This window comes from Natator depressus, chromosome 15 (genome assembly GCF_965152275.1).
Source record: "Natator depressus isolate rNatDep1 chromosome 15, rNatDep2.hap1, whole genome shotgun sequence".
NCBI classification, from domain to species: domain Eukaryota; kingdom Metazoa; phylum Chordata; order Testudines; family Cheloniidae; genus Natator; species Natator depressus.
Genome location: NC_134248.1, coordinates 11,678,092 through 11,703,063, shown reverse-complemented (window position 1 = coordinate 11,703,063; position 24,972 = coordinate 11,678,092). Strand labels below are relative to the sequence as shown.

Below are 24,972 nucleotides of genomic sequence, written 5' to 3'. Positions count from 1 at the left end.
TTACAATACACTGAGATGAATTAAATGAAGAGGGTGGCAGCTCAAACCAGACACTCTTTTCTACATGCATACTATCAGATACAGTCACTCAAACACTGGTTCTTGGATACAGAAACTTTTTGGGGATAAAGACACATTTTTGTTGAAACACTGTTTATGATCTCTCTCTCTCTCTCTCTCTCTCTCGTTTCTGTTCACAATCTTTCTCAATCCTGTAATCAGCAGCATCTTATGTTCAGCAGTCATTGATTTCTCCCGAGACGTGGATCCTCCCCTACAGCAACTGATTCCTTGCTCCTGCAGCATGACACACATCTCTAGGCCCAGAGTCCAGAACAGCAAGTCCTGAAAGCTTAAAGGGCAGAGACCCAATTCAACTGAAATTTAAAGTAATTGTGACCTTTTCACGAGCATTAAAGCTTCATACTTGCCATAAGAAACAAACTTCCCTCTGGCAAGGCTCCATATTCTGCATACTCCTTTATTGACCTATAGAGCCCTGCAAATCCATGGACTGTGGATTGGATGAGGATACACACTTAGTATTTGCACAGGGCTCTATTCACCAATAACTTCTCTTTTACTCACTGCCTGAGTCATGGCAGAACAACATTATCCTTTTGATTTTCTGCATTTTTTATTTAATAATATATTAAACATATAAACACTTACCATGATTGTATAATACAGTGTATCTTACATATGCACACAAACATACACGCCAGAGATGTGAGGCATGATTTTGCCTGACATGTCACAGGCTTACAACACCTGGTCATTTCCAAAGGTCACAGAAACGTATGGTGACCTCTCTTCCCTGTAACAAACCCCTGGCCTCAAAGTCTTGCCTTCACCTCAGTTTAGGTGAGTTCTGGCAAGTAGGGGATGCAACTATTTGAAGCATGGCTCTGTTCAGGTGATGAGTATTGGTGTGAAAGGAGTGTCCCTGGGATATAGTCTCTTCTCCCAAAAGCCTACTCAGCTTCTATTGTTTATCAATAGGAATACTGCTCAGATTAGGCTGGGTTCCAAGGTAAATTCACCCTAAGAATGGTCTTATCTGGCTGTTCTCTGAATCTTCTTCCTCATCACACTCCCAAGCTTTTAATTTTCTCTCCTGCAGATGCACGATCTCATGGTGCACTGGCATGCATCTTATCCAGACAGCCAGTCCAGAACAGGACGAGCCGGCCATCTTTGTTCCAGCAGAACTCTGTGAAGTCTTTCAGCAAGCGATCTGCGAACTTCTCATCCCCTGTGGCACTGGACCTCCACGTTTTGGTCAGCATGGTATTGTGGGCCCAGTTGTAACCAATGCGCTCTTCACAAAACATGTTCTGATTGGTTGAGCTGGTGGAGTTGCGCCGCCGTCGTTGCTGTCCACAGGAAAATTTCCGTTTGGAGTAAGGCAGCTGCAGAGAAACCGTCCCTGTGGGAACCGGACAGGAGTTTAATCCGTGGTCAAGGCTAGATCCTAGCACTGTCAGCTGACCCCAATGTTTCTAAAGGAAAACTAGACTGAGTTTCATTTATTGTCTCGTGTAGCAGGTAAAGATGCACTCAGCATTACCCCACTGCTACTTGCAAGGGTAACGAGGCTCATCGATTCCTTAAAGCAGGTACTCAACCTGCTGCTTTTTACTCGTGGCAAAAGTAATAATGCTTTATACTTATTGTAGGAGATGACTGGTCTCTCCATTGCCTTCTGTTTATGACCCTTTGTCCCAGCTGCTACAGCTATTGGCCAGCTGATCAGTGCTACTGAAGAACAACATTGGAACTAGGAGCGCAAGGATGACTCTCATTGCCTGCCAAGCATTGCTCACCTGTGACATGGATGTACTGGGGTTTGTTCTCAGATGGGAAGTTGAATGCAGAGGCAGAGTATTTATCTTGCACAAATCCAAATCTGGGGAAACAAACACTAGAAAGAATGAGGCTATTCCTGTTGGGACTCCTACAACCCATGGGATGGGAAAGGGGTGGGATGGGGAATTCTTTCCCCAACACGTATGCACATCCTTCTGATGGTCCAAAGGGAAGGAGGCAAAGAGGGGAGGAAGGGATCCCCAGGTTCTCCAATCCTGTTTTTTCCTGAGCATGGGGGTGGGGTTGGTCTCCTAGCTTATGTATGAAGCAACAGAACCAATAACCCAATCTGGAATGTTATGTGGCAGTCTGTTAAAAGGACCCAGCTCTGTGTGTGTGTGTGTGTGTGTGTGTGTGTACATACGTATGTACGTACGTAGGTACACATACACAAAAAAAATTAGGAGAAAGCTACAGAAAAGCTTCTGGTATGGTGCATCAAGTTATAGGAATTGTTTGGTCAGGCTGGACAGTTCTGCCAGATGACTAGTGCTGCTTTGGGAACACACATCCCCCTCTGGGCTGAAGAAAACACCATTTTGAAGCAAGAAAAGGTCCATTCCAAGAGCCAACTTCTCCGTGATAGAAAGAGAGCCTGAGTTAAGCACTGTGAAACCAACTTCCAGTCAGGGACCACACTGAAGGCTTTGTGAAGACCCATAACAGGGGATGTTACACAGCCAGCCAAAGGCAGGAAGGATTGGCACTGGGAAGCTTATTTGTGCCTTCCAATTAACTCCTCCACCCTTATTGGCCCTTCTCTCACTAAGCAGTGTTCAAAAGAACACCATCAATTCCTCCTCAACTTGTTCCCAGCCTCTCACTACAGGTGTCAGCCGAAGAGAATGGGACACCTTTAGAACCTAATGTTACACTTAAGACAATCCGAAGGGTTTGCTAATGAGTGACAAGGTTCCTCCCACATATTGAGAGCATCCATCCCATTTCCACCCACTGCCAACTGTGCACATTTGAAGACATTCTGATTAACTCCGTATCTTTCAGAGGACTTCAAGGAGACACATAACCCATGGTCTCAAGTTTAACAGTACTACTTTAAAGCTCCAAAATCTGACTAGATCTTTACACCACACTCCACCATCATAGCCAAAGATGGATTTGACTCTCATCTACCCTGCTACACACATACCTGTGTGCAATTGCCTCCTGAAGCAGATGCATGCGATCCCAATAAGTTTCAGGTTCAAAGCCTGAAACAAGAGAACCAGACAAAGGTCAGCTGAAACCATTTAATCTTTACCAACCCATAAGAGGCTTCCTCAGGCCAGCTCCATTGTGTGCTTCCCCCTATTCCTTTAAGCCACCTCCTTTGGTCCTATTTTATCTGTCAGCACTCGCCCTGAACTCCCAGCATCCCATTAAGAGGATTTTTTAAAAACACCAACAGTTGATTCATGAACCAACCCTGGATTTGGCTTTTATGACCCTGGAAGGAACATACATAAAACAGTAAATACATAGGATTTGAGAGGGGAGGTTTCACTGTTTGTTGCTCTTGCGATACTATCAAATATTGTCCCATGTTTCTACTTTGCCCACCTTTGGGCATCAATAAGAACTTAGTTTTGGCAAGGGGGAAGGTCTGGGGTTAAAACCAACTCACCCTCCGTGAGGGTCCCTAACCCCAAATGATGAATATATTTTTATTTAGTGAGGATCAGGAAAAAAATTAGCATGGCCACCATTTTGAGCACCAAGGCATTAAAATAGCCTATTTAAAGCCAGTGGGGCTACACCTGCACCACAACATGTAGAGTAGTCATTGCTCTTTCTGCATTTACAGTCAGACTCCAGGAAGAGTGTTACCAGGGGTGAGAACAATTTAATCAATAAAATGAATTTTTAAAATTTGTAAACTGTGTTCCTTTTCCGATCATCCCTCTGTATGATGCATCTCTCTGTGCTGGGACTCATGAAGCGCTGACCTCTGGGCAAGGCTCACAGTTGAGGCTTATCACAATAGCGTCACTAGGAAGGGAGAGGTCATACTAAAGAAAAAAAGGATTGCAGTTCCTAGCACTTAATCTCAGGAGCAAACCTTCCTACCCAGAATGTAACCATGGCAACAAAAAGAGGATGCCAACCAAGGAAGCCTAGCCAATATAATCTCAGAGAGGAGGGAACGAACAAATGCAAGATACAAATGCAGACTGGCTAGCAGGACAGATGGGAGCTGTCGGCAGAATGGGCTTTTATAATTTTTACAAAATGACAGCAGGGTTAACTACCTGACATAGTTTCTATAGAAGCATTCGGTGTCATGGCAACAGAGGAGAATGAAGGACATGGAACTCTCCCTGTTGATGGGCACCTCTCATTACCAACATGATGCTGTGGTGTGTGTCAACTGCCCTGAAGTACAGCTTCCCTCCTCATCTTCCCCTCATCATGCTGAATGAGCTGTACCCTTAACAGTAGATGGGAGGGAATGTAAGGGCAGGCATCTTATGCAGCCAGTGAACATATTGTAGGTGTGATTCTTTATGCTAGCTACACATCCCAGTGAGAGTTCTCCCTGCAAGAAGGTACCCAAGGCTGGCTGGGGAATATTTCTTACCATCAAACAGATGCTCACTGCCCTCCTTCAGCAAGCAGCTAACATTGAGTGGGATGAACAACTGTGCTCGAAGTGGGTCTCCATATAGGTAACTGGGCAATGCAAATGGACCCTCCAGGACGGGAACCAGCAAGAAACCACAGGACGTAGCTTTCCGATGCCAACCCTGTACCTGTGAAGGGATTCAAATAATGAATCACATCATGTATAGCTGCATGGAAAGGAGTACTTATGTGCATAAGAGCAGCTTGTCTTGCCAACAACAAATCAGACACGCTCAATTACCAAGGGCTTTGCCTGCTTTGCATACTGAGCATGCAATCATCTTCATAAGCAAAGCAGCCCAAATACAAGATTTCAGAATTTTATTTTTTAAGGCATGCCACATAAATCAGAATGCTCAATTAGATCAGGCCGTTGCAGAGAAGCTAACTGAAGTCTTTGCATCAGTCCTCACTGCAGAGGATGTGAGGTAGATTCCCCAAACCTGAGCCACTCTTTTTAGGTGACAAATCTGAGGAACTGTCCCAGATTGAGATGTCATTAGAGGAGGTTTTGGAACAAACTGATAAATTAAACGTAATAAGTCACCAGGACCAGATGGTATTCACCCAAGAGTTCTGAAGGAACGCAAATATGAAATTGCAGAACTACTAAGTGTGGTATGTAATCTATCATTTAAATTGGCTTCTGTACCAGATGACTGAAGAATTGCTAATGTGGCTCCAATTTTTTTTTTTTTTTTTAAAAGGCTCCAGAGGTGCCTTTGGTAATTACAGGCTGGTAAGCCTAACTTCAGTACCAGGCAAATTGATTGAAACTACAGTAAAGAACAGAATTATCAGACACATAGATGAACATGATTTGCTGGGAAAAAGTCAACAAGGCTTTTGTAAAGGGAAATCATGCCTCACCAATCTATTAGAAATCTTTGAAGGGGTCAACAAACAGGTGGACAAGGGTGATCCAGTGGATATAGTGTACTTGGATTTTGAGAAAGCCTTTGACAAGGTTCCTCACCACAGGCTCTTGAAGGAACTAATTAGTCATGGGATAAGAGGAAAGGTTTTCTCATGGCTCAGTAACTGGTCAAAAGATAGCAGAAAAGGGTAGGAATAAATGTCAGTTTTCAGAATGGAGAGAGGTAAATAGTGGTGTCCCCCAGGAATCTGTACTGCAACCAGTGCTGTACAACATATTCCTAAAAGATTTGGAAAAAGCAGTAAACAGGTGGAAAAATTTGCAGACGATACAAAACTACTCAAGATAGTTAAGTCCAAAGTAGACTGTGAAGAGTTACAAAGGGATCTCAGAAGACAGGGAAACTGGGCAACAAAATGGCAGATGAAATTCAGGTGTTGATAAATGCAAAGTAATGCACATTGGAAAACATAATCCCAACTATACATACAAAATGATGGGGTCTAAATTAGCTGTTACCACTCAAGAAAGAGATCTTGGAGTCATTGTAGATAGTTCTCTGAAAACATGCACTCAATGTGCAGCATCAGAATATTAGGAACCATTAGGAAAGAGACAGATTATAAAAAAAAAAAAAAGAAAATATCATAATGCCATTTTATAAATCCACAGTACGCCCACACCTTGAATACTGTGTGCAATTTTGGTTGCCCCATATCAAAAAAAGATTTATTAGAATTAGAAAACGTACAGAGAAGGGCAACAAAAATGATTAAGGATATGAAACAGCTTCCATGTGAGGAGAAATTAAAAAGACTGGGACTTTTCAGCTTGGAAAAGACGACTGGCGGGTGGGATATGATAGAGGTATATAAAATCAGGAATGGTTTGGAGAAAGTGAATAAGGAAGTATTAGTTACTCCTTTACACAACACAAGAACCATAGGTCACCCAACGAAATGAGTAGGCAGCAGGTTTAAAACAAAAAAGAAAGAACTTCTTCACAAAATGCACAGGCAACCTGTGGAACTCATCGCCAGGGGATGTTGTAAGGGCCAAAAGTATAAATGGGTTCAAAAAAGAATTAGATAAGTTCATGGAAGATAGACCTATCAGTGGCTATTAGCCAAGATGGTCACGGATACAACCCCATGCTGTGGATGTCCCTAGCCTGTTGCTGCCAGAAGCTGGGAGTGGATGACAGGGGATGGCTCACTCAATGATTGCCTGTTCTGTTCATTCCCTCTGAAGTACCTGGCATTGGCCACTGTTGGAAGACAGGATACTGGGCTAGATGGACCACTGGTCTGACCCATTATAGCTGTTCTTATGAATGCACTTAAAATGGGATATTTCTAAGGAAACTGATTTAGCCTGATTACAGTGAATGGCCAAGGACTGCTTAACTGGAACAAAATTTCCATTAAGAAAGAGGATGTACGTGACCAATGCCAAGGGTCTGAATGGGGAGTAAACAGTCTGGGATTTCTGAATGCCAGTTTCTTGATACAGAAGTTGCCAAATTACAAAAAGAAACAAAGTTAAAGTAAACAGCAAATGTGGAGAATTTCTTGTATTTTTATCCTTGGTGTTTTCAGTGGGTTTTTAAAAAGCCTCTTTGCTGAACTGGGACAACAGGCTGCCTACCCCACGGGCTCCATTAACATTTTTTCACTGCTTTTCATTTTAAAATTCAAGGCACAGTGGGTTAAACTGTACTGGCTCTCTGCACAGGGTCAAATCCTACACAGTGGCTCAAGTGGGACTTAAAGTAATGCCTTGGCCTCGTGCTGGCCTTCTGCACAGGGTGAATTTAACCCATTAAAAGAAAGAGAATGCTACACCTAGGATAGGGTGACTAAACACACTGATTTATAGCAATGATAAGAGACACTCAAACTCAGCAACACACATGCATAGCAGTAGCAACAAGCAGCAAAATGGTCATTCAAAAACATACAAACTTCACACCACAGCATCTGTCCTAGCACTTCTCACTGGCTTCCCACTAATTGCCTTGCTGAATTTCCCTGCGCACTCAGGTAAGGACACATTTAATCAGCCTGGCAAGTTTGAGAGCATCCAGGACACAAGGACCCTTACCATCTCAAAGAGAACAGCTGCTGTTACTGCCATCCAATGCAATTTGATCTCGAAGGCAGCATTCAGCGAGAAATTGCCATGGTAGTAACAACTGCACCACTCCAGGCGGTCAGTGCGGTTATTCACATCCACATCCAGAGTCACTGTTCGCTGCTCGGGTACTGTGGCAGCTATGCAGTTACGGAGTCAAGAGTATTTTAAAAAATGTATCCAGAAGGGAAGAGAAAGAAAATTAAAATGAGACCGATTCGTTTTAAGCATGGGTTGCTTCATCCCCCTGCCTTGCACTTTTAGGGCCAACAAAAATAGTCCAAGAATCTTGCTAGCCTAGATCACAAGAATGAAAAGGAGAAGAGAATTCCACCCACACCAGGGAACTCTGATGCCCAAATTCCTTTCCTCCAGAAATTATTACTCTAATCAGTCCAGTGACATCTAATCTGGGGTAGACGGGGACTCTCTCCTCTAGGAATCAGAGTAGCAGCCGTGTTAGTCTGTATTTGCAAAAAGAAAAGGAGTACTTGTGGCACCTTGGAGACTAACAAATTTATTTGAGCATAAGCTTTCGTGAGCTACAGCTCACTTCATCGGATGCATTCAGTGGAAAATCATTCTATAATTCTATAATATGTTCTATAATTTAGTAGTATTCCAGTGTGGAATTGAAGGTGCTATGGAGGGCTACCCATGTAACATTTGCCTCTGAGGCATTCCAATTTGATTACAATGTTCTTTACATTTCTCCATACAAATCACAACACTGCACATTTTTACACCAGGGAAGGAGTATTCCAGAGTTTACAATGACAGCAAAAAGGAGATGAGGAATGCATTTAGTTTCCAGAGTAAAAGTGGTCTATATTAATGCAATGTTAAGGCTGCACATTACAATTTTTAAAAAGGCAAAAAACCAAAAAGGTTCCTACAGCATTATCATCTTTGGCTTATTGCATTTAGGTAGCATTCTTTTCTTTTTTTAAATTAGTATTTCTGTAATGCGTAGAGGCCCCCTCCAAGACCAGGGCCACATTGTGCGAGGCCACATAGTACAGCCACATAGTAAAAGAAGGTCCCTGCACCCTAGAGCTTACACTCTATATAAATGAGGGCTTGTCTACACTTACAACTAACTCACTAACTCGGCTGCAATCGATGCAGTGGTGTCCATTTAGTGGGTCTAGTGAAGACCCGCTAAGTCGATGGGAGAGCGCTTTTCTGTCAACGAAGCGCAAAGTAAGTCGGAGGAAAAGTGTCTCCTATCGACAGTGTGGTGTAGATACCGCTGTAAGTCGACCTAAGTTACATCAACTTCAGTTACATTAGGTCGACTTACAGCTTTAGTGTAGACCAGCCCTAAGACACAAAGGGTAGGAAGGGAAACAGAGGTACAGGAAGAGGGAGGGACATGCCCAAGGTCACACAGCAAGTCAGCAGCAAAGCCAGGAATACAACCAAGGTCTCCTGACTCCCAGTCCAGGACCCTACCCCTTAAACTAGACTGCCATTTCTTGTTTTTCTTATTACATGCCTTAGTTTAATATGTTTCTATGCTGTTCAATATTGGACATAAAATACCAACGATACGCACTAAGGCTGTGTTAATATTGCTGAGACATTTCCCAACCTGAATATTTGAACTGTCTTTGATTAACTGTTTGGTATTTTTTAAGCAGAGAAAAGGAATTGCTCATGTTTTGTAGTCTTAGCATTTAAAAGTTCCCAATTAAGTTTTGAAATTCAGCGCCAAGATGGAGGGAATTGGGGAATTGGGGCAAGGGCAGAGTTCCCACCTTTGCTTCTGCTCTAATTTGTCAGGAGACCATTTTCTAGGAGGCTGGGTTAACAGTGCAACATCCTATTGTTTATGCTGCAATTACTTTAGCTTGGCAACAGAAAAAGAGATAGAAATAAATAATAATAATAAATGCCAAAGGTGTCATCTTGGAGAGCATGTAGATGCTCTATTGTAAATAAGTCTCATCACTTCCTGGCAAAGATTTCTCTTGTCCTACTCCCATCTAGGCCAGGTATGGTCAGACATACCAACATCTTATTCTTTTATTTTTCTTGCTGCTTTTTACTCAGATATCACTGAAGATGCACTGTTGTGGGTGGCTTGGGGGCTCATCTTAAAGTTACAATACCAGCTTTTCAGGAGCCATGCAATGTAACGTAAATGATGAACCACCACAGAAACCCAGTTTGGGATGTTTGAGGGGAGCATCCCAATAGGAGGTAAAGCAGAAGCAACTAAATCAGTAAGGAAGGCAGGTGCTGTCTGCCAGCGCAGCTGCCAGACACAACAATACACCAGCCAATTTGTATAAATTAGCACATGCTGAAGAATGAACTCCCTGCTCCACTGCTAGATCGTTTCTCCTCCAAGTTACTGGTAACACAAGACTCTCCATCAAGACTGCAAACTGTCTCGTTCTACCTTACCCAGTGCCTCTATTCACAGACCAAACAACTGGAGGCAAATCCCCATAGGAGCACTCCTAACAATCCCACAACTTCAAAACTATCACTGGATTAGGATTTTAAATATCTCTAAATTTAGGAGACTCAAATGGGTTCTTAGAAAATGGTCCTAATTTGAAGTTATAACAGAAGACCTCTGGCTTTCCATACGCTTGGCTGATTTTAAGAGAACTCACCTGCTTCCCAACTGTGTCTTGTACCAGTATTAACTAATGAGTTACAGTGCACATTGGAGAGGAGCAGACAGGTTATTCTTCAACCACAGATTAACTATGTACATGGTTATAATTACTAGTGCAGCATGCATTGCTATAAATCAAAAGGGACAAGATTACATATATCACAGATCAGATTTTCATTGGGAAGGGAAAAGGGACAATCATCAGATAAGTGATAGGGAAGTTGGCAAGGATAAGGATTTTGCGGGTACACAGAGCTTGTTCCAGAGCTCCCAACACTTGCATGCTGTTTCATATCACAGGCTGACATTTAGGGAAGGTGGAGGAGGGGAAGAAATCAAATGCAGCCAAAGTCAAGAGAGGAACAAATGAAGTCACGTGGACCGGCTGCCATTGAGGTTAGTAAAGCTTCCTGCCTCAGATGTACTGGTAATGTTTTTGGAGTGTTTAGATGAGAAACAGCATTGAAGTGGCACACAAACTTGTTTCTTTCTGAGAACAGGTAACACCACATTGTTTACTGTAGGAAAATCCAATCATCCTTTCAAACAAACCGGGATGGACAACAGCAGCAGTATGGAAGCGCTTTTCATCCCAGAACAGCAAAACTGATTACGGATCATTATCTCCATTTTATGATGGGGAAACTGAGGAACAGAGAAGTGAAGTGGTTTACCAAAGCTGCATGGTGAGCCAGACACAGAGTCATGAGCAGAACCAAGGTCTCCAGAGCCTCAGTCCTCTGAACCACACATTATCTGGATACCAGGCTGGGCTCAGGTTCACCTAGCTCATTAATTATGCCAATAAGGTTTTGTACTGGCCAAAATGATAGCTTTAGTGTGTAGTAGGTAAGGAGCCTCCTGCTCACTTTAGCTTTAGATAATAGAATTGTTAGCTTATTGGTCTAGGCCCCTCCCCTCATTTTTCGGTTTCTTACGCTGTTCCTCTTTGAACAAAGCTTTCAAAAATATACACAGATTACCATAGCTTCAGATTTAGAAGATCCAGTTACTATATAAGAAGAAGGGTTATGTCACTTCTCTTCAGAGGAGTCAAACATATAACAGAAGAGCACTGGGGATTCTCTCTTTCTAAATTTAGATGAGATTTTATAAGATGCATCTTATAAATCTGAAGTTATGGCAATGGACTTTTCTAGCATGTTTTACAGGGAACATATAGCATATGGCAGGAGCAAGTGACTCAAACTGGCCTGGAAATGCAACAAGAAGATGACAAAGCACACATATTAGGACATATAACTAGTGAGTTTCACTGGCTGTTAGTGGTAGAAAAGGCACCGTGTGTGTGGTCTCTGTGGCACTCTAGTGAAAAGTGCTTTACAATGGAAGGAGATTTTAAGATGGGATAATGATACCCACTCCCATTGCATGCCCTGATGTTCCAGATTCAAACCCCCAGTTCATTCACACTGCTGGTATCTTTTGTAATTGTGGCCCCAGGTGTCTGACCTGGAGTTCTTCCCCATTACACCCTAGAATGGTGCCACCACGGTCTCCAAGTGTCACTGTACACAGGACTCTCCTACACTTCACTCCATTCTCAACAGGAAGAGTATCACCAGGGCTCTTGCCACTGGCAAACATTGTTGAGGAACATTAGATTTAGTTAAGTGAAGTTTTGGTGCTCTATTTCCATGTGCACAGCAGGGACCGAACTCCATCATGTGGTTGTGAAGAGTCACACCAGCTCCCCATGGAGACGGGAGATGAGTATTATCTCTTCCTCAAACTCTGAGGATGGTGGGAATAGTTTAATTTTTTGCTTTTAGGTAACAATGAGTACAGATTGTTCCTCTCAGCCAGTGAAACGCATCCCAGAGACATGACAATGAGACCACCTGCATGACAAACGTACGGCCAGCATGAGATCTGCAGCCTGTTGCTGGTCCACGTGAGATCATACCCTTGGTTGGCTGCTATTCCCCTTCAAAACTACTCCCTTGTACTTCACCAGATGTCATCTGTGTTCCGCATCTACCTAATAGTGCGGCTGCCTGGCTCCGTCCTCCGAAACTGCGGCTAAAGGAACTGTGCCTACTTGCATAAGAGGCTGGGCGGCTGGGAAGCCAGGGCAGGAGGAATGCTGGGATTTCTGAGTGCAAGAGCTCTTCTGCCACAAATGCCACCTCGAACCATTTCCTCTGGAAAGTGGAGAAATCGTCCATTGCTGCTGTGTGCCACATGGTGGGCGGCTGCTGCATACCCACTGGATAAAGGCAATGGGAAAGACTGGTCAGTCAAGAACAAAGATCCCTTAACACACAAGGTTACCATTACACTTCCTGAGTTTCTAGAGTCTAGGTTCAGAGGGAGCTGGAGATCTCACATTTGTCCTCCAATTCCCATCCTGTGAGTCGACAGTTCAAGGAAATTTGGTGATCTTTTCTAAAGGGTATGTGGTGAGGAGGATGGGGAGAGCTGAGTTGTCCATCTGTTATTAAATTACCCTTCATTTTTTGGTGTTAAATTCACAAAGGCTAGTACATCTCTTTGGATCCCTATACACCAGAGGTCTCAATATCCCGGCCCGCGGGCGATCTGCGGCCCGAGAACCTCCCCACTGCGGCCTTTGGAGGAGAGACACATGTAGACACGTTGCTGGCAACGTCTGCTGCAGGCGCCGCCCCCTGCAGCTCCCATTGGCTGGGGGAGAGGGACAGAGATACCATCACCAGTCGCCAGGCAGAGTTAGCCAGGGAGGCAGCATCACTTTTTTCCACAAAGAATATAAACAAGTCAAAATAGAGAACACAGCTGTCTGATGCCCACCTTGCTGCAATCCTGAAGGTTTCAAACTGCTCAGTCACTGAGGCTAAACATCAACAAACTGACAGAACTGAAGCATTGCCAGGTTTCTGGCAAACACTAGAAACCTCTCTGGCAGGCGAAGAATTGTATAAAGTTGTATGACAGATTCATTATTTCTGAGAAATTCAAAATAAAAAATAAAATATAAACGTTTTCTTTTCTGAATACCATCTTCGGTGACATTACTGGCCCACTAGGAGGATTTGAGGACTAGCACTGGCCCTAAGGTAAATTGAGTTTGAGACCCCTGCTATACACCATCCCCCCTCCTGCAAACATTTATTTAAGGGTGCTCCCCTTTCAAATCCCTTCTCAAGATGCACTTCTGCTGCAACACCTACAACAACTCAACAAAATTCAAGGGCTACACTGAAGGGCAATAGGGGAAAGCTCAGTAGTTACATAAAAGCCTGACCTCGGTCCGGCTCCTTATCGACGACAATCTTGTAGAAGTAGAACCCATAGATGAAGGTGCGCAAGGCCTCTCCAGATGCGTGAACTATCAGCTGCTCATCCAGCATTTTCTAAAGAAAAACAAATGAAAAGCAGCTTTCAGTGGTGAATCGGGGCTTTGGGGTTGGAACGGGGAGACATTAGGAAAGTGAGTCTTTCCTCTGGAGACATTAAAGGTTCAAGCTCCTCACCTGTAAAGATGAGAACAGCAGCAGTGCTTCCCTAGACGTGCCGAAAACCCAGCAGGCTAGTAGTGAATAGGGTCAGAAGTCCTCATCTTCCAGATAAACTGTATTTTGTCCCTTTGAAGTTCCGTACTAACTAGACTCTTTCCACTCTGTGTACTACCTCCAGTGTTTGCCGTCTTACTTATGTGCCTTTGTCTAACATATGGGTTTTCAGGGAGCTGTAAGTAGCCATCATGTGGCTTCAGGGCTCAGAAAGGTTCAAGGATCCTCTTTGCTAGCTGGTGTGGAGTCTCAGTAGAAATGAATTCTAGAGCATTTCTGAGCCTCAAAACACAAACCCTGATGTGGTTCAACAGGGCGTGTGTGTGTATTACACTTAGTGTGTGTACTTATGTAAGTATCCTTGAACAGAACAGTTTTATGCTCATTGTTCTCATGACAGCTCCAGTACCCAAAGCAGTTATTAGAAGAAAATACAACCACACTGCAGTGACTTACACTCCTAGCTAAAACTAGGGCCTTTGGTAACCACCAGTCAGTGTGAGATTGTATGTAAAACTGCCACCATCACACCAGCAGGGGAAAAAATGCAACACCTATCGCACATCATCATGCTGCTCTGTGACAGGACATCTAAAATCAAAGCACTGAAGAAAATATTTTTTCCAGCCAGTATCTGACTTACAAAACAAACATTGTTGCATATTTATTGTGATCTCCATCTCAAGCTAATACTTACTGGGGGAAGGAGAGGTATAAAAACCTAGTGATAGAAAGTCACATTTCCCTACACATACGTAGTAGTGGAGACACTCTTGAAAACTATATTAGTAAGAGGATTTTAAATATGAGAGAGAGACAGACAGACAGACACACACACATACAGTTTCCCAAGATCTATGCTTTCCCCAGTGAATGGGACATTTCTCTCACCTGCATGATGTCAATGGCCATAGCCTGGGTCTGCACCCCTTCCAAGTTGTTCACCAGCCAGTGGACAACCTCAGCACTGATGAAACAATACGGAGAGAGGCCCTTCTGTTCAGAGAGCAGCTGGATCCCTGTACTGAATCCCAACAAGTTAAGCATGTAACTAACATGAACTGAAATCACACAGAAAGACAGAAAAATTACTACTGCAGAGGAGGAAAACCCAGAATGAGAAATCTGAAGTTCTCTGTAGCTTGTGTACCGTTAGTCTCTGAGACTGCAGAAGTTTGTATTTTGCAATGGAGAAAGCTCCGAAATTATTCCCTCTACAGTGACTCCTGCTTAGGCAGGCCTGGGACTGTAGCACCTGAACTCTGTGTAGCCACATTTTGTACCCTAATTTCTACAGTGACTCCTGCTGGGAGAGGCTAGAACTGAATAATTCAAAGATCACTTAAGAAAAGCTATTCCACCATAGACCATGAAACTCTTTCATTGGGGGCCCACCTATCAAATCCTGCTTCAAAGCCTCACAGTGAGATTTTAGGCATGTTTTGACTCAAAACTTACGTGGGGTGCTTCATGGCTTCAAGAATCTCGACCAGAGTGGAGGAAGAAGTCAGGGAGCTTGCAGAAGACTGCTGAGAGCTGGAAAGTAAACAAAATTGTGTTTAACAGTCCTGTATCTGCCAGTCTAGTTTGGCAGATGTTGAGGAGAGCTGCTGTTTCTTCTCTTCACAGCAATAATTGTTCCACGTTTTATCTTCTGTTCTTGGTGCATGTGCCAGTAATTTGCAAAAAGGGAGGAGAGTCCAAGCATGCAGCTCTCGCCTCAGGAAACCTCCTTAGTGCAGCACAGAGCAAAGGGGAGGAGTTAGTTACCTTTAAGGAACAGAGATGACTAAAGAAGAACAAGTGAAAGCTGCAAGCACATTTTTGCACTGGATTTACTCATGCTATACAAACCCTATTTGCATGCACTGTAGTTCAGAAGCAATTCAAAGCATGCCATTTGAAAGTTACTAACATGGGAAACAGGTGCTACTGTAGTTTATTTTTAATACCACTTCCCCCATCATGTTTCACCACCAGATTGGAACCCCTTGGATTCCAACAACCCACTTGATCTAACTATGCACTGGAGGGTCCCCTGTCTCCTCAGAGAAGAGAAGATATTGATTTCCACATCCATTCAAACCCTGGCTTTCTCAGAGTGCTCCACTAATAGCCACAAAAAAGTTCTGGAAGGAGCAGACTGTTGGGGTGAGGGAAATCAGGCTCATATCTATTCAGTGCTGGACAACTGGGCTAGAAGGCTGGTTTTTAGTGCCACTATTCAAGGACAGCATTCTCCATCTAAGTCACAGAACATGGTCTTCAAGTGACATGTGCCTTCCAGTGCTGACACACATGAAAGGAGCACAGCACATGTTTCCTCTGCTAAGTACCCCTCCCGCCCCGTAACCAGCAAGAGGAATGTATTGAACAGAATATCATTACTGAACTGCTGTGGTCGTCTTACCTGTTCTCAATGGAGCCAGCTGTGGCATATCCCTGGTCTCCTATATTCTGGGAGCTTCCAAAGGGCTGAGTGCTGCCCCTATCAGCTGACTGGCCTGTGTTTATCAACATGTTGCCATCTAGGGTTGGAGGAACTGTCTGATCTATAGAGACCTGTAAGGAGCGAGACATAGCAACACCTTTATACAATTCACAGTACATTCCTTTTTCGACTTTCCCTGCCTCTCGTAAGCACCCCAGCTCAGACTCTTCACAGGGCAAGCAGTCTTTTATGCAACCATAGACATGTACAACAAAGACAAACACGGTCTTGTTTTGGTCGGAGCTACTGACAACTCTGCAATTCGTTACATCAGTGTCCCAGATTGACCCAGATTAACAAAGATCACCAAGTAAGCAGCAACCGTGCTAACAGAATTGGTAGCAAGGTAGCAAAGCTGGCTGCAGCCCGATATTTTCAAATTTTAAAAACGAACAAGGAAGGATTTAGATTTAAGAGAATAAGCACCACCACACAGCCATGGTGACTGACAGAACAGGAACTCAAGTCACTGAATGGAAGCGGTGAGCAATTTAAAAGCTCACTGCTCTTCCTTTGAGATTGAAGCATGTGAATTCACCAGAGGGATTTCAGTTTTCATTATGCAAAACAAAAAATAAAAAAACACCCATGCACACCTCTCTCTTTCTCTCTCTAAAAAGAAGCCATAATCCATCTACCTTTGATTTTTTTAGGGTAGTATCAGAAAACTGATTGGCACTCGCCCACAGCCATGTCACTGAGTGATACTACAGGACACTTTCCTCCTGCAGGAACACTTGTACTAGTCCATGGCAGACTAAATAGTTAGCAAAAATTAACATAAAAGCCTTTCAGAAAGAACAGGAACGCAGAAAGATTCAGCAAAAGACAGGCTGTAATTATCAGCTGCCATCTGCCATTAACACATATGGCTTAGGGAAAGACACATTATGTAAAAGCTACATAAGAGGAGTGGGTGAGGGAGATGTGAATGGCAGAGAAAGTCTAACTCAAACAGGTGTACAATGAGGGCTTATCTGTCTTTATGATTCCACAGTGCCCAGAGTCAAGCACAGGACCTGACTGAAGGCATACAGCTCCCCTTGGCAGGGAGTTTGATGGAGGATGACAGCCAGTTCGGGGGGTTGGAGAAGGCTTTACTCTGTGTCACCTCTCCTCACTGCCATCACCCAAGCTCTCACACTTTGCAAATTGTGCCCTTTCGATACAGCCAAAAGTGGCAGATGCTCCATATTGAAGCTACAGCACATTCATCCCTCCCAACTCCAGAGCTGGCTTGGACTAGCAGCACCTTCTGAGGATGCATTACCCTGTAATCAACTACTAAGGAGTGTGCAAATGGCATCTGACACTACTACCCCATGTTTCAGAGTAGCAGCCGTGTTAGTCTGTATTCGCAAAAAGAAAAGGACTTGTAGCACCTTAGAGACTAACAAATTTATCGAGCATAAGCTTTCGTGAGCTACAGCTCACTGCATCTGATGAAGTGAGCTGTAGCTCACGAAAGCTTATGCTCAGATAAATTTGTTAGTCTCTAAGGTGCCACAAGTACTCCTTTTCTTTTTACTACCCCATGAGACCACAGTGAATTCCACAATGTTTCCATCCCTGAGTAAGCTAAGAATTCTAAGGTGGCACCTTGACCTGGTTCTCTACAGCACCAGCTATCAAAGCAGATACCACAGGAGATATTTAACAGAGAATTAGACAAGTAAGAGCTATTGCCATCCTTGTTTAGTGAAGGTAGAAATCAGGAACTTACTAACAATGTGAAAGGAAAAGTCTGAGTATTTGGCAAGTAAAGAACAACAAGGAAGGGTACAGGAGCATCCAAAACACAATACAAATACAGAGCTGTGGATGGAAATAAGTGCATTCACCAGCAGTCCCTTTGTATTAATTACTACCCTTTTAGTGCAATGCACATCTCACTGCTGCAGAAACCAATGAGCACGGGTGGTAACTAGCCCAGGCCTAGCTTCCTCAGTTACAAGTTCAGGACCTGAGATGCAATTCATTGTTTCAATCCAGATGTCAGGGATGGGAAGATCTGATTCAAAACTGACCTGCGGGTAGAAGGTCGAAGCTGTGCGTGGGCTGCGAACAAACTCCATAAAGAAGGCCCCATCCTGAAGGCATCGGAGGAAGTAGAAGCAGTAGCAGCAGCAGCGACAGGAACAAGGAGGTGAAGAAAAGCAAAGACAGCGTTGTGCAAGTGTGCAGTCACCACAGGGAGGGAGTGAAAAACCAAAAAGACACCTCCATCCAGGCAGATCAGAGTTCAGAGCATCAGCAGACTCTGCTCCGAGACATTCCACCTCCCTGTTACAAATGCCCCAGACAATCACATGAGACTATCACACTGATCAGGGGCCTGGCCAAGCACATGCAGCTCTGAGCACAGCCTCAAAGTCTATTATAGTGCAGGGGAGAGGGAGAGAAATTCACTGTAAAGAAGCTCTTTCACCAATGTCAAAGCATGCACAAATTAAATGGGCACGCCCCCTCCTACACACACACCTGGCATGGACTCTTCCCTTGCTGCTAACCAAGGTATTGTGCCAAGAGCCTCTCCCGAAAAAAAGATAAGGCAATTGAGCCCTTTAGGTTTTCATTTGTGTTTTCATTCTTTGTTGCCTTCTTTAGGCACAAGCCTTTCTCCAGTCTGAAGTTACTAAGATGGGCCTGTACCTGGGGGTACATGCACACCTGACTTAAGTCCTTAGGGACTTCACCACGTGGTTATAAACCTGGCACCTTCTTTGGTGTAGGAACATGGCAGGTGAGCTGTGGCCCCAAACACAAATGCTAATGCAAGTAACTTTACAAACTGCCAGGTGTTCCCCGAATGGTTTTTGTACCAAGCTAACTCATCATGCTAACCACTCATGGTTGGCTGAGAACTACCCGCTAAGTTGATCCCCCATAGTGTCCTGCAGCCTGGGAAGGTGCATTTTGGTGTGACCTTGACTCAGAATGCTCCCTCTTATCTGTTGATGTAACACACAGCTGTGGTAGTGTCTGTCAGCACTTGGATTGTTGATCCCTGGGGTTGCAGCAAGGATGCCTTGCATGCCAGGTGGATGGCTCCGAGCTCCAGGATGTTTATGTGATGCATGAGATGATGTATTCCAGAAGTCTGAGACATGCTCTCATTGATGTTTTTGGGTGAGGCTGAAGTTGCTTGATGAGGTTTGCTATTGTTCGGAATCTTTCATATACTAATGGAAACATTTAATTGTAACCTGTGAATGTGAAAATACCCATTGCTCTCTTTAAAATCTCTATCTGTAGGTATTTATAAAGAGCTTATCACTGGAGTATCCGGACACTGCCAGTGACTGATGAACTTGTCTGAACTCTACACTAAATCTTCCATGAAGGACAGATTTTAATACGGCTACTTTTTAATTATGGCCAGCCGTATTTGTGCTTAGAGCAAGGTCTCCTATGTAGCATGTGATAAAATACTTTGCCAGTGGAGTCAGCAGGAATCACTGACAGCCAAGCTATTCTTTCCTCCATCTGTAGAGCATGCTGGTTCCCCATATCACTCTCCTCCCCCACGTCCTGCTATGTGAAATCCCAGCAATGCAAAAAGTAGTGTGGTTTTTAACTAGGGAAGAGGAGTGCAAAAGTGCAGGCTACTATGCAGTAGAGGTTTAAGAGGAGATTTTATAGCACAAATTAGGGTCTGAAGGTTTGCAAATGTACTTCAGTCTTAATGTTCTACCTAGCTTCTCCAAGTTTAAGTGTATTGACCCTCTCCTCTCATGGAGCTCAGTGAGGTCCATGTCTCCAACACAAATAAGTTTTTCTTAGTGAAAAGATCAAAACTTCAGTGCCAGTTCACTTGGCAATACAAACTACATTCAAACGCAGATCTTCAAGGGGATGCTGTATATGCCCTGGATACTGTACCATTGGGCACTTTCTTAATGGTCAGTGCCAGGGCACCAAAGGGGCCCTTCTCAGGCTGTTGGCTGCTCCTCGACAGTTAATCCTGAGACAAGTCAGACTCATGAATCTTGTGTCATGACTCAGTAGGCACCTGTGCCTCAGCTCTGGAGCGGTGCTCATGACGACCCCATCAGACATTATGAAAGCCAGAACGGAGGCAAATAAGTGCAACTTCTTGGTCAACATAGCCCTGGAGGCTTAGGGTGGAATCTCGGCTCCCTGGGGCGCTCATGGAGAATGACAGACTGGAGGACTGAGGTCTAGAGCTGCATCCTTCCTTTCAGTGTCCAATGAGGCTTGCAGAGTGCTCCAAGAGGAACAATTTTAAGCAGGCTTTGAGTTTGCTTAGAAAAGAGGTGATATATGGTACATTGCTCAGGAATACATCCCTCTCCTAAACAAAACAGGCACTTAGAGAGCTCATCATTAAGTGGCGTTGAAGCTTCCCACAAGGGGCAGGTTTCAAACCTCAGAGATTCAGCTTCTGCCATTTTTCTAGAGCCCCTATATGGGGCTGTGTATGTGGTGTTTCTGTCTTAAAACCTGAACCTGTCTAAAATACCAAGTTATGTGTTGTCAATGGGCAAGAAGACTAACTTACGACTAACTGAGCACAGTGTGCAGAGAAGCAGGCCAACGCGCCAGGGGTTCTATCTGGCTGTCACAGGTGTTTAGAATGAACTGAGGGACAGCTGGACCTGCCCCACCCTTTCTGCCTTGGGGGTGTGGGGGGAGCCACAAGGACATTTAGGATGCAGCAGCAGCCCCAACAGACATTGCTGGCTTAAAAAAATCTGACCTCACGCGCATGGCGCATATGCGAAGCAAGAGTGGCATCTATGTGTACAACCACTCCAAGAACTCTCTGTTACTTGAGAATGCCTCTTCTGAAATTATCAGCTAGAGACTGGGCCAGAGTGGTGTTACCTTGCGTGGGCTGTCCACATAGGTGGGAGTGATGGCAATACTCCCACTCTCAGCAGGTTGGGCAGAGCTCTTCCCAGCAAGCATTGCTGCCTGCTGCTCCCCCAGGGTCCTAAAACAAAGGATAAAAAGCCATAAAGATGGTTACATAGTGTCCCAGGTTGGACCATACACTGGCTGAAAACTATAGTTTTGGGAGGAAGCATTGGTGTGCTTTCTAGAGACAGATGCTTTCCCCTACACTCAAGCTCAAAGGGGTCTATCAGCTTTTTAGAAAAGGATGATTTTACCCCATATACACAATACCTTGGAGCCCTGAATCTATTAACTGCTTTTCCTAACACACAATACTTGCTGCCCTCTGAATATGTTCAAAGCTCTCCCCTAGTACACTAGCATCACACTCCTTGTTTTCAGTGATATATCTGGTACCAGCACTCTTGGAATTTACTCACCATCATTCCTAAATTATTGCTGGTAACACATCTACTTAGCCTCAGTTTTACAGCCATTTTAGTCAGACACTTTTGTGCAAATGCAGCTAACGTAGAGCACTTTCCACAGGGATTTGCAAAAGGAATACTATTAGAGTTTATAAAATGCAACCAACTCTTTTGTCTTATGATGGGAGTTGTTAGAGTGAAAATCTCTTACAAGTAGCTGAGCATTTGGTTGGTTTTTAAGAGGAAAATGGCAGTTGGGACTGCAAAAATAGATTATGTCTTTTTAAAAAAAAACAAAAAACAAAACCATGAACCTATAGACTATTTCTGCCTGAGCTGATGAATCTCAAATATGGACATTCAGTCAAAACAGAGCCAGTATGAACGGACACAAACATTTTTCATATACAGAAAAGAAGATTAATTGACATTTCATAGAAAATGAACAGGTGCTTCCCCCATCCCACAATGTATTGCTAAGCCCAACACAAAAACAGAAGGAAGAGGTAAGTAGGCCCTGGTCTACACTAGGAGTTGAGGTCAAATTTAGCAGCATTAAATCGATTTAACCCTGCACCCGTCCACACGACAAAGCCCTTTTTTTCCCCCGACTTAAAGGGCTCTTAAAATCGATTTCCTTACTCCACCCCCGACAAGGGGATTAGCGCTGAAATTGGCCTTGCTGGGTCGAATTTGGGGTACTGTGGACACAATTAGACGGTATTGGCCTCCGTGAGCTACCCCAGAGTACTCCATTGTGACCGCTCTGGACAGCACTCTCAACTCAGATGCACTGGCCAGGTAGACAGGAAAAGGCCTGCGAACTTCTGAATTTCAATTTCCTGTTTGGCCAGCGTGGCAAGCTGCAGGTGACCATGCAGAGCTCAATCAGCAGAGGTGACCATGATGGAGTCCCAGAATCGCAAAAGAGCTCCAGCACGGACCGAACGGGAGGTACGGGATCTGATCGCTGTATGGGGAGAGGAATCCATGCTATCAGAACTCCGTTCCAGTTTTCGAAATGCCAAAATGTTTGTTAAAAATCTCCCAGGGCATGAAGGACAGAGGCCATAACAGGGATCCAAAGCAGTGCCGCGTGAAACTTAAGGAGCTGAGGCAAGCCTACCAGAAAACCAGAGAGGCGAACGGCCGCTCCGGGTCAGAACCCAAAACATGCCACTTCTGTGATGAGCTGCATGCCATTTTAGGGGGTTCAGCCACCACTACCCCAGCCATGTTGTTTGACTCCTTCAATGGAGATGGAGGCAACACAGAAGCAGGTTTTGGGGACGAGGAAGATGAGGTTGTAGATAGCTCACAGCAAGCAAGCGGAGAAACCGGTTTTCCCGACAGCCAGGAACAGTTTCTCACCCTGGACCTGGAGCCAGTACCCCCCGAACCCACCCAAGGCTGCCTCCTGGACCTGCCAGGCGGAGAAGGGACCTCTGGTGAGTGTACCTTTTAAAATACTATACATGGTTTAAAAGCAAGCATGTTTAATGATTACTTTGCCCTGGCATTCGCGGCTCTCCTGGATATACTCCCAAAGCCTTTGCAAAAGGTTTCTGGGGAGGGCAGCCTTACTCCATCCACCATGGTAGGACACTTTACCACTCCAGGCCAGTAGCATGTACTCGGGAATCACTGTAGAACAAAGCATTGCAGTGTATGTTTGCTGGCGTTCAAACAACATCCGTTCTTTATCTCTCTGTGTTATCCTCAGGAGAGTGATATCATTCATGGTCACCTGGTTGAAATAGGGTGCTTTTCTTAAGGGGACATTCAGAGGTGCCCGTTCCTGCTGGGCTGTTTGCCTGTGGCTGAACAGAAATGTTCCCTGCTGTTAGCCATGGGGAGGGGGGTGAGGGGAGGGGCTAGCCACACGCTGGGGGGGGGGGGGGAGAGGCAAAATGCGACCTTGGAACGAAAGCAAATGTGCTATGTATGTAATGTTAACAGCAAGGTTTACCGTGAAAGAGAGTGTACCCATTGTTCTAGAAAGTGTGTCTTTTTAAATACCACTGTCCCTTTTTTTTTCCTCCACCAGCTGCATGTGTTTCAAGGATCACAGGATCTTCTCCTTCCCAGAGGCTAGTGAAGATTAGAAGGCTAAAAAAACGTTCTCTGACCTCATGCTGTCCTCCCACACTGACAGAGCACAGACGAATGCGTGGAGGCAGACAATGTCAGAGAGCAGGAAAGCACAAAATGACTGGGAAGAGAGGTGGCGAGCTGAAGAGAGGGCTGAAGCTGAAAGGTGGTGGCAGCGTGATGAGAGGAGGCAGGACTCAATGCTGAGGCTGCTGGAGGATCACAGTAATATGCTCCAGCGTATGGTTGAGCTGCAGGAAAGGCAGCAGGAACACAGACTGCCACTACAGCCCCTGTGTAACCAACCACCCTCCTCCCCAAGTTCCATAGCCTCCTCACCCAGACGCCCAAGAATGCGGTGGGGGGGCCTCCGGCCACCCAGCCACTCCACCCCAGAGGATTGCCCAAGCAACAGAAGGCTGGCATTCAATAAGTTTTACAGTTTTAAACTTTTAGAAGTGCTGTGTGGCCTTGTCCTTCCCTCCTCCACCACCCCTCCTGGTGCTTCTCTCCTCCACCACCCCTCCTGGGCTACCTTGGTAGTTATCCCCCTATTTGTGTGATGAATGAATAAAGAATGCATGAATGCGAAGCAACAATGACTTTATTGCCTCTGCAAGCGGTGATCGAAGGGAGGAGGGAAGGGTAGTTAGCTTACAGGGAAGTAGAGTGAACCAAGGGGCGGCCGGGGGGGGAGGGGGGGTTCATCAAGGAGAAACAAACAGAACTTTCACACCATAGCCTGGCCAGTCATGAAACTGGTTTTCAAAGCTTCTCTGATGCACACTGCACCCTCCTGTGCTCTTCTAACCACCCTGGTGTCTGGCTGTGCGTAACCAGCAGCCAGGCGATTTGCCTCAACCTCCCACCCCGCCATAAATGTCTCCCCCTTACTCTCACAGATAATTGTGGAGCGCGCAGCAACCAGTAATAACAGTGGGAATATTGGTTTCGCTGAGGTCTAACCGAGTCAGTAAACTGCACCAGCGCGCTTTTAAACATCCAAATGCACATTCTACCACTATTCTGCACTTGCTCAGCCTGTAGTTGTCCATGCTGCCTGTGTATGGCTTCATGAGCCATGGCATTAAGCGGTAGGCTGGGTCCCCAAGGATAACTATAGGCATTTCAACATCCCCAACGGTTATTTTCTGGTCTGGGAATAAAGTCCCTTCCTGCAGCTTTTGAAACAGACCAGAGTTCCTGAAGATGCGAGCGTCATGTACCTTTCCCGGCCATCCCATGTTGATGTTGGTGAAACGTCCCTTGTGATCCACCAGTGCTTGCAGCACTATTGAAAAGTACCCCTTGCGGTTTATGTACTCGCCGGCTTGGTGCTCCAGTGCCAAGATAGGGATATGGGTTCCGTCTATGGCCCCACCACAGTTAGGGAATCCCATTGCAGCAAAGCCATCCACTATGACCTGCGCATTTCCCAGGGTCACTACCCTTGG

General features: G+C 44.8%; 1 protein-coding gene across 1 annotated transcript in view; it reads right to left on the bottom strand.

Annotated features, from left to right (window-relative positions):
* Positions 1–621: 621 nt before the first annotated feature.
* DEPDC5 (DEP domain containing 5, GATOR1 subcomplex subunit) overlaps positions 622–24,972 on the bottom strand; it is a 65,186-nt gene continuing 40,835 nt past the window's right edge. The window contains exons 32-43 of the mRNA XM_074972349.1: positions 20,988–21,096; positions 18,167–18,229; positions 16,059–16,210; positions 15,107–15,184; positions 14,540–14,672; positions 13,381–13,489; positions 12,136–12,363; positions 7,472–7,641; positions 4,448–4,619; positions 3,020–3,080; positions 1,827–1,909; positions 622–1,429 (exon numbers count right to left, since the gene is read on the bottom strand). Coding sequence (XP_074828450.1) covers positions 1,134–1,429; positions 1,827–1,909; positions 3,020–3,080; positions 4,448–4,619; positions 7,472–7,641; positions 12,136–12,363; positions 13,381–13,489; positions 14,540–14,672; positions 15,107–15,184; positions 16,059–16,210; positions 18,167–18,229; positions 20,988–21,096 — 1,654 coding nt within the window. The 3' untranslated portion in view covers positions 622–1,133. The remainder of the gene's footprint in view (positions 1,430–1,826; positions 1,910–3,019; positions 3,081–4,447; positions 4,620–7,471; positions 7,642–12,135; positions 12,364–13,380; positions 13,490–14,539; positions 14,673–15,106; positions 15,185–16,058; positions 16,211–18,166; positions 18,230–20,987; positions 21,097–24,972) is intronic.